This window comes from Pinus tabuliformis, chromosome Q (assembly GCF_031772625.1).
Source record: "Pinus tabuliformis cultivar Carrire ecotype Pingquan chromosome Q, CPIR1, whole genome shotgun sequence".
Lineage (NCBI taxonomy): Eukaryota > Viridiplantae > Streptophyta > Pinopsida > Pinales > Pinaceae > Pinus > Pinus tabuliformis.
This window is the reverse complement of record NC_142296.1, coordinates 268,165,621-268,176,353: the sequence shown is the minus strand read 5'-3', so window position 1 is coordinate 268,176,353 and position 10,733 is coordinate 268,165,621. Positions and strand designations below refer to the sequence as shown.

Sequence of the window (10,733 nt, the reverse complement as noted above, 5' to 3'; positions counted from 1 at the left end):
AGCAAGTCTTGGAAGGATCATGTTGAACATGTTGACAGGGTGCTACAACTATTGGAGGAGAAACAATTATATGCAAAAAGATCCAAATGTTTCTTTGGAGTCCAGGAGGTGGAATATTTGGGTCATATTGTATCTCATGAAGGAGTTAAGGTAGACCCTAGCAAAATTAAAGCCATTAAGGAATGGAAAATCCCCACATCCATAAAGCATCTGCGAGGATTTCTTGGGTTGACAGGGTATTATCGCAAGTTTGTTAAGAATTATGGGAGAATAGCAGCACCTCTAACAACATTATTGAAGAAAGATTCATTTTCATGGACTCCGGAAGCAACAAAGGCCTTTGAACATCTTAAAGAGGCAATGTGCCAAGCACCGGTCTTAGCTACACCGGACTTCACAAAAACCTTTATTGTGGAATGTGATGCTTCAGGAAATGGAATTGGTGCTGTTCTAATGCAAGATGAAAGACCCATTGCTTTTGAAAGTCGTCCAATCAAGGGAAAGTTTTTAAGCAAAGCTATTTATGAGAAGGAAATGTTGGCAATACTCCATGCACTTAAGAAATGGCGACCCTACCTAATGGGAAGACACTTCAAGGTAAAAACGGATCATGATAGCCTTAAATACTTTTTAGAACAAAGATTATCCTCTGAAGAGCAACAAAAGTGGGTCACAAAGATGTTGGGTTATGACTTTGAAATCATCTACAAAAAAGGGAAGCAAAATGTGGTGGCAGATGCACTCTCAAGAAAGGATGAGGATGTGGAAGCATTGTTGTGTGCCATTTCTATTATCCAACCAGATTGGATAAACGAAGCAAGGGAGGAATGGAAGAATGACGAAGAAGTGTGGGCACTTATTCGAAAGCTACAACAAGATTCCAGTACTTCTGATACATTTAGCTGGCAAAATGATTCGTTATGGTACAAAGATCGCTTATACCTCTGTAAGAATTCCCAGCTAAAACAAAAGATTCTTATGGAATTGCACACTTCTCCCTTAGGAGGGCACTCAGGATTTTTAAAAACTTACCACAGGGTTAAGAAGGAATTTTTTTGGGATGGCCTTAAATCAGATATTCAAAAGTTTGTGGCGGAATGTTTGGTTTGCCAGCAAAATAAAGTTGAAACAATTAAGACACCGGGTCTATTACAACCTTTATCCATTCCAAGCCAACGTTGGGAGGAGGTTTCAATGGATTTTATCACAGGTTTACCCAAGTCTGAGGGAAAGAGTGTCATCATGGTGGTAGTTGACAGACTTACCAAGTATGCACACTTTTGTGCATTATCACATCCATTTAAAGCCAGTACAGTTTCTACTGCATTTATGGAAACAGTTCAAAAGCTACATGGAAACCCAAAGATTATTGTAAGTGACAGAGATCCCATTTTCACTGGAAATTTTTGGACATAATTATTTTCTTGTCTTGGTACTCAGTTAGCTCATAGCTCATCTTATCATCCTCAATCTGATGGGAAAACTGAGATAGTAAACAAATGTTTGGAAGGATATCTTCGTTGCTTTGTATCTGATAAACAGACACAATGGGTCAAATGGTTGCCTCTGGCTGAATGGTGGTATAACACTTCCTTCCATACAGCAACAAAAATGACCCCATTTATGGCACTTTATGGGTATCAACCACCATCCATCACATCATATTTAAGAGAAAATTCTAAGGTTCAGGCAGTGGAACATCACATCGAACATCAACAACAAGTCCTCCAACTCTTAAAGGATAACCTCGTGTTGGCACAAAATAGAATGAAACAACAGGCAGATCAACATCGCAGTGAAAGAAGTTTTGATGTAGGTGATTGGGTATTCCTACGGCTACAACCATATAAGCAAATGTCCCTAAAGCAAGCTAAGAAGGATAATAAATTATCACCAAAGTATTATGGTCCGTACAAGGTGTTGCAAAAGATTGGTACTATGGCATACAAATTGGAGCTTCCTGCAGCTTCTCGATTGCACCCAGTTTTCCATGTTTCATGTTTAAAGAAGGTTATAGGTGACAAGCTCCCAATTCAAACAATATTGCCAGAACTTGACGAGGAAGGAAAAATTATATTGGAACCGGAAGCAGTCACAGAAACAAGAACTCGACAGCTACGAAATCGATCAATTTCAGAGTATCTTATCAAGTGGAAGAACTTATCCGCTGAAGATTCCACATGGGAGGATGAGAATTTTATGCAGAAGTATCCAGAACTACTCAAGCGTTGAGGACAACACTTTTTTGAAGGAGAGGGGCATGTTGGGTCCCTATAATACTAGTGATTACCCCATTACTATTGTAGTTATACCCCTTATTTATATTGTTGTGCCCCTATTACCCCCATATTGTTATTTCTGTGCCCCATAGAATCCCTCTATTGTTATTTTTGTGGCTTTATATTATTATTGTTAGGTCGGCTGGATTATATTGTGACTCCTTAGACTCCTATATATAGAAAGGAGGTTTTGTCATTTGTATCATCCAAGAATTGTTCATTTATGTAATGTAAAGGAGGTTGCCCCCTCGAAGAGGCTGAATTCTAAGGCGTTGATCTATCTTTTCTATATTTTCTTGAGCTGGTTTCATAACAGTATCTCTCTGTTTTAAGTAGCTCAAAGAAGAAAATTAATATAGCCAATATTAGAACGAATTCTCATGAGCTCCATAGTGAAATGGGTCATTGGGAAGCTCCTAAAACACCATGGATGGAAAGGTTCTGCCATCTCTGTGAGAATACAAACATCGAGGATGAAAATCACTTCCTTTTAGAGTGCCCCGTGTATAACCACATTAGATCTCAACTTCGAAATCCTTGTTGCAATACTGACATTCCTACCCTTTTATGTTGTCAAAATTACAGTGAGCTCGGGAGGCTTCTCTCCAAGCTTTTTGAGCATAGGAATAAAATCTTAAATCAAACTAAATAATTTGTCTAGTTAGGTCCGATAAACCAATGTTTTGTCCCAGTGGACGTTAACCGTCATCATCATCATCATCAATTCCTTACGCTTCTTGATCCCTTAGGATTTTAATATTTATCCGTTGGGTTCACTAATTCGTTGGGTTTAAAATATTAAATGGTTGGGTCTATTAGTTCCTTGGGTTTATAATATTAGTCCCTTTTGTTTAATATTATTCCCGTTGGTTCATAATCTCTTGGGATTTTAGTATTAATCCCTTGGGTAATAATAAACAGAAGGGACTAATATTATAAACCCAATGTATACACACCCTAAGATAAATATTAAAAATACTAAAAGAAACATGGTTGAATTAATAAATCCTAAGAATAATAATAATTATTATTATTATTATTGTTATTATTATTATTTAATATTACTAATATTATTATGAGTTTATATTATTATAATAATATTAATATAATAATCATAAATATATAAATATATAAGAATATCATTGTTATTATTTATATAGTTATTAATTATTTTAAATAGTCAGTGTCTAAAAAATTACGCGTAGCAATTCACTTATCACAATTCTAATTATTATTGGATCATGGTTGTTATTATGACCTAATATTATTATTATAATAATAATTGGATATAATGTGTAATTCTTATTCTTATTATTTTATATTATTATTAATAATAAAATAATATAATAGTAATTATTATTATTATTAGTATAAGATATTATATTATTATTATTATATATTATAATAATATTAATTACATTATTATTACAGTAATAATTATATCTGTATATTATTATAGTAATATAATGATAATATAATATTATTATAATACTCATATAATAACATATATATAAATAATCTAGTTGCTAATATTTATATAGTTATTAATAATCCAAATAGTTATGTTTAAAAAAGTACCCATAATAATTATTAATGTGGTTGACATAAGCCTATTGGCCTATATCAACCACACTTGAAAATGTGGTTATATATGTGATTCATATATGCCTATCGATTTTTATCAATCACATTGGTAAATGTGGTTGTCCTAGTATAGAATATGTACGATGCATGCAGAGCTTACAACTCTGATACCATTGTGACAGTAAGCAACTATGAATAACAAAAATAGTTATGTAATTTTTATTATTTATTCAATGCATGAAAATTTGTGATTACGTTTTCTTAAATGATGTGCCTAAATAAGTATGAACTGGTCCGTGTGGATTGAATGGTCATGCCTTTTGATATTTATTCATAATTAATTTTATTAATTAATTAACTAATTATTTAATCCATTTACTCTGACAAACAATTGTTTCATGTGGATTTTAATGACCTCTGATAACTAAAATCCTTTGCTACATATCATAAAAAAAATTCTTAGAAATATATGATGTAAAAATGTTCATGGACAATCATGGTGAAAAATGGTCGAACATAGCATTGTGACAAATATTGTCTTCATATGAAAATCAACCATGGTCAACCATGGTCCAACGTCACATTGTGAAAAAGATTGTATTGATATGTAAATCAACCATGGTCAACCATCATCACCGTGGTCCAATGTCCTATTGTGATAAGGATTTTGTCAATATGAAAATCAACCATGTTCAAGCATGTTTATTTTAGTGTTGATGATCTTAGGGTTTAGATACCTTGGGTTTATAATATTTGTCCGTTGGGTTTAATATTATTCCCATGGGTTCATAATCCCTTGGGGTTTTAGTATTACTCCCTTGGGCTTATTATTCCCTTGGTTTTATAATAGCAATCCCTTGGGTTTATTATTCCCTTTGGTTTATAATATTAACCATACTTGACCATGGTCAACATAGCCAACCATGGTCGAATGTCACATTGTGAAAAAGATTTTTTCAATATAGAAATCAATCATTGTCCAACATCGCATTGTGACAAATATTGTCTCGATATGAAAATCAATCATGGTCAACCATGGTCCAACATCACATTGTGACAAGGATTGTCTCAATATGGAGATTAATCATGCTCAACCATGTTTATTGTAGTGTTTATATTATTTATCTTAGAGTTCATATACCCTGGGTTTATAATTTTTATCCATTGGGTTATAATATCAATCCCTCGGGTTTAATTTTATTGACTTAGGTTTATAATCCTTTAGGTTTCTAGTATTGATCCCTAGGGTTTATAATATCAATCCTGGTCAACTATGGTCAACCATGGTCCAACATCGCACTATGACAAACATTGTCTTAATATGTGAATCAACCATGGTCATGCATAGTCAATTTCACATTATGACAAAGATTATCTCAATTTGAAATCAATCATGGGCAACCATGGTCTAAGGGTTTATAATATTTTTATTTTAAACCCAACAAATTGATATTATAAATCCAAGGGCTTACTAATAAACACAAGCGGTTAATAATCCAAGGGACTATAAACCCAAGGGTATAATATTAACCAAAGGGATAATAAACCCAATGCATAAATACTATAAACCCTATGGTCTATATTCCCTTGATTTTTTAGTATTAATCCATTTGGTTTATTATTCCCTTGAGTGTATAATATCAACCCCTTGTGTATATTAATCTAAGGGCTCATATTCCTAGAGTATGATGTTATTCATAGGTTTATAATATTAATCTCTTAGGTTAAATATAAATCATGGTCAACCAAGGGTTTATATACATTGGATTTATAACATTAAACCCTCCAGTTTAACAATATTAGTCCCTTTGGTTTATAATACCTTGAAGTTTTAGTAATAACGCATTGGGTTTATTATTCCCTTGGGTTTAAAAAATCAATCCATTGGTTCTATTAATCTAAGGGTTCATATTCCTAGGGTATAATACTAAAACCCAAAGGGAATAATGTTAATTGAAGTGATAATAAACACAAAAGAATAATATTAGACCATACGGTTTAATATTTTCACCCAAGGTATATAAACCCTTAGATAAATATTATTAACCCTAAAATAAACATGGCTCACCATGGTTGAAAATGATTGATTTTGATTTAGAGACAATTGTTGTCGCAATGTGATGTTGGAAAATGGTTGACCATGGCCAACCATCTTTATTAAAGGTTATTTAGTATCTTAGGGTTTATATACTGTGGGTTTATAATATTAATTATGTGGGTTTAATATTATACCTTCGGGTTTATAATCACTTGGGTTTAATACTAAAAACCCAATGGTATAATATTTCGAGGGTATACTATTATTTATAGGGTTTGTAATTAATATTAATCCTTATGGTTTAATATTATTCCCTAGGGTTTATAATTCCTTGTATTTTTAGTATTAAACTTAAGGGATTATAAACCCAAAGGAATAAATATTAGAAACCCAAGGTATATAAACCATAAGATAAATATTATAAACCCTAGAATAAATATGGTTGACCATGGTCAACCATGGTCCAAGGATTGTCTCAAAATGAAAATCAACCATTTTCAACCATGGTCATGCATGTTTATTTTATGGTTTATAATATTTTTCTTAGTGTTTATATGCCTTGGGCTTATAATATTAATCCCTAGGGTTCGATATTATTCCCTTGGCTTAATAATTCCCTAGGTTTTTAATATTAATGCATTGGATTTATTATCTCTTGGTTTAATATTATTAGATATGGTTCATAATCCTTTCGGGTTTTATTATTAAACCCTAGGAATATGAACCCTTACATTAGTAAATTGAAGGGATTGATATTATAAACCCGGGGGAATAATAAACCCAAGGGTTAATACTAAAACACCAAGGTAATATAAACCGAGAGGACCAATATTTGTAAACCCGAGGGACTAATATCATAGATCCAAGGTATGTAAAGCCTTGGTTGACCATGATTTATGTTGAAACTGAGGGATTAATATTATAAACCTATGAATAATGTTATAGATTAGGACTATGAACACTTAGATTAATATACCCAATGGATTGATATTGTAAACCCAAGGAAATAGTAAAGCTAAAGGAATTAATATTATACAACCAAGATAATACAAACGCTAGGGGTTTTAGTAATAATCCCTTGTGTTTATTATCCCCTGTGTTAATATTATTCCCTTGGGTTTATAATCTCTTGGGATTTTAGTATTAACCCCTTGGGTTTATTATTCTCTTGGGTTTAAAATATCAATCCCTAGAGTTTATTAATATAAGGGTTCATATTTATATTACATAATTAGATATTAAAAAATAAGAAATAAAATTTAATATTAAATCATTATTATTAATTATAATGATAATAATAATATTTTTATTGTATTATTGTTTTTTAGTAGATACAAATGGGATATTTCTCAATAATAAATATTTTAGTAAATATGAATGGTATATTTATCAATAGTAAATATAAATCAAGTCTTAAACTTATATCAACCACATTAATACTTTTAATATAATTATACTAATTACTAAAAATTTAATTATAATATCCTTTAACATTTATTCATAACTAATTTTATTAATTAATTAACCAAATATTTGTTACATTTAACCTCACACATAATTTGTCCATGTAGATTTCAACGACCTCTGATAACTAAAATCCTCTGTTACATATCATAATTTCCTTTCCTCGAAAGATATGCTGCGAAAATGTTTAACAGTAGCAGCATACAACCATAACCAAACATAATTACTTCCCATAATCGCCATCGAGTATTTGTAATGAAATTGTTATGATTTTGTGATTAGTCTCACATTAAGTGGATGAAATGTTCCACACAGTTTATTGCAAAGCAATTATTATATGTGTTTATCATAGGGAGGGTGCATGGCCTTGTCCTGCACCATGGGATGGTTGCCATGTGCCCTTTAACCTAGCATGTTTTAAGCACTTAATCTATGGTAAGTGTTACATATTTCACAAATAATTATTTTTTTATTAATTTGGTGTTTAATTTATTCACATTTATATTAATTTGATGTTTAATTTATTCACAATTATTTTTGTTATGATAAATTAGTGTATATGTTTTTTTTAAATCATTATATTAAAATATAGTAAGTAGAGTATGTACACCATAAAATTTAGTAATCAATTCAGTATAAAATTTCTATTCCAAAAACAATAAATTTTCATACACTAATTTAATGTTTAGTTTAATTATAACTTATCAATTAGAGTATTATTATTATTATAATAATAAATATTTAGTTGTTAAGATAAATGCCTAAATTTTTAATTATATTAAAATAATATTTATTTAGATAACAACAAAAATATTAATAAATATAAAAACTATAAAGTCTTAATATATAAAAAATTATTGATTCGAAGTCCCATAATTAAAATAATATAATTTTTAATTATATATTATGCATATATTTGACATATTCCATTTTGTCGTAGTCTACTGCTTTTACGATGTATTACAAATTTTTATTTTTTTATTTGTTTTCGTGATGGGATGACACACATAAAATATTGAAAATAGCAGCCTCCATTCCTGTCGTATCGAGATATTTCATAGTGCACATACGTAGATAAATGTGTAGTACCTGTCGTTGACTTTTTGAGATTGCTATGTAAGTCGCTCTCACGAACTTTCACTCGTCATCATCCAGATCTGTCATCTCTTGTAATGGCCGAAAGAATCGTTCAACGTCGAAGGTCCATGGATAGAGTGCAAATCCTGAGCATTGCTAATACATTCGTCACATGAATAGTGGAATTCGCTTGACCAAGTCCAGACCATTCCTGTATCTTCAAAGCATCATTTGTTGTATATAATAATAGCAATCCCACCATTAAGCCCCGCAGCTCACCCAGTTGGAGCAGGCAAGTCTTTTTAATTGCAAGAGCAAAGGTTTAGGTTTCTGAAAAATGGAGAAAATGGCCGCAGAGGAACTTCACTTACTTGGCACCTTTCGCATCGTGAGAGAAGCCTTCAACATCCTCCTCCGCTCCTCCCGTAGTAAACTTCTGTGGGCTTTGACTCTCACCCTATTTCTCCCCCTCACTTTTGCAAGGTTGGGTCAGAACTTCATCCTCGGCCCTATTCTGCTCAAAATCCAGCAGAAGCAAGTCGAGGCCTCCATCCACCCCGGCGAAACGACTTGGCCTGAATTGGGATCGGAATGGAGGGAGCTTGTGGGGGTCCTGGCTGCGGACATAGCCGTCGTTTTAACTTTGTGGATGCTGTCCACCGCGGCTGTGGTGTACACGGTGGCCTCCACCTACAGTGCCAACACGAAGGAATTGAAAGTATCGTACGTTAGGGTTTTGAGCAATGACGTTCCCAGGGTGTGGAAACGCCTCATGTTAACATTCATGTGGTTTTTCGTAATCTCCTTCGGCTTTATGACGGTCTCCATGTTGGCCAGCGGCCTGCTGCTCATCCTCTTCCTCCCCACCATACCGTCCCCCTCCGTGGGACTAGACGCAGATGATAAATTGAAAGGGAGGTCTTTAATTATCAATGTAATTCTTCCAATTGTGTTCGTTGCTTGCTCCCAAATTTATATAACTGTGGTGTGGCACCTCGCTAGCGTCGTATCCGTTTTGGAGGACAAATATTACGGCCTGGGTGCCGTTCTGAAGAGCAGCAACCTCATTAAAGGAAAGAGGATGACAGCCTTGGCGCTGCTTATATTTTTCCTTATGCTTGACGGAATAATTGTTTGGTTTTTCGGGTTTACAGTGGCGGAGGGGCGTAGCCGTGGACTGAGGACAGCGACGAGGGCTGCGATTGGAGCACTTCTTCTTGGGTTGCATTGTTTTGTAAATGTGATGTGGATGTTGGCACAAAGCGTGTTATACTTTGTCTGTAAATCGTACCACCATGAGAGCATAGATGGTGATTCATCTTTCAAAGTTCATAACGTGGGGGACTATGAGGCTCTGAAGACAAGCAGCATTTAGTTGGAGCATATACAGGCTGAACTATAAGAGTAGATATAATCTGGTATTTTCATGCAGTGGTTTGCTTGAGCATATTGAGTATTCTGTTAATTTCTTTGTAATAGCATGCATATCCCTTTATTGGTCCGCATAGAGAGTCTTGATATGACCTTGTATTGTACAGCTAAATTAGTGTAAAACCATATGAGTAAACACTTGTTAATAGATATAATTATTTGGGTTTTTTTGTAAGAAAACTTTGAGAAATAATGTAGCGGCATATCAAAAGGGTACACATATTTAGAGTGATATGGTACTGTGATAGGATAAGCGGAACTATTTAGATATTTTTGTCTTTGCTTTTATATTTTTGTGAATTTGGTCTAAAATTGGCGTTTGGCTCATGACTCAAAGTTTAAGCTTGAATATATATAATTTTAAAGTTTGAATATGTATAGTTTTAATTTTTTAGTAGGTTGAACTTTTTATACATTAAAAAATAAACTGAATGCGAATTTAAGCGCGTTAATATTTTAGTAAGATAGATAGCAGTTTTTAACTTTTCTCTAAATAAAAATATATGTAAGCTAATTGTGAGATAACCAACCATCACCAATCCCAGCTGTCAGCAAAAAAAGATACTTGGGTAAAGTATGGAACCACAACTACATGAGCCAATCCAAACAGCTCTGGTCAAAGGTTTTCTGCTTAGAGTAACTGTGCTCGTAAGAAACGACAAGAAGGCATCACTACGACTAGAGGAAACACCCTTTTAATCATATGAGAGGAAAGAGAGAATATTTCAAAAGAAATGCTTACATTTCTAACACATGTCACAATATGTTGTATATACAAGAAAATAGCTATGTGTGACATAAAGCACCAACATGTCTCGCCTATAAGAAAAATACGGTTTGGCCATTAAGAAGAATTTTTG

General features: G+C 33.0%; 1 protein-coding gene across 1 annotated transcript; it reads left to right on the top strand.

Moving 5' to 3' along the window:
- The first annotated feature begins 8,779 nt into the window (after positions 1-8,779).
- Positions 8,780-9,817, top strand: LOC149219212 (uncharacterized). The gene has a single exon (XM_089386746.1). It carries the CDS (start codon positions 8,780-8,782, stop codon positions 9,815-9,817), a length of 1,038 nt encoding a protein of 345 aa, XP_089242872.1.
- The last annotated feature ends 916 nt before the right edge of the window (positions 9,818-10,733 follow it).

Excerpts from the sequence above, each read along its gene's own strand:
- LOC149219212 (XM_089386746.1), top strand. The coding sequence starts at position 8,780 with ATGGAGAAAATGGCCGCAGAGGAACTTCACTTACTTGGCACCTTTCGC.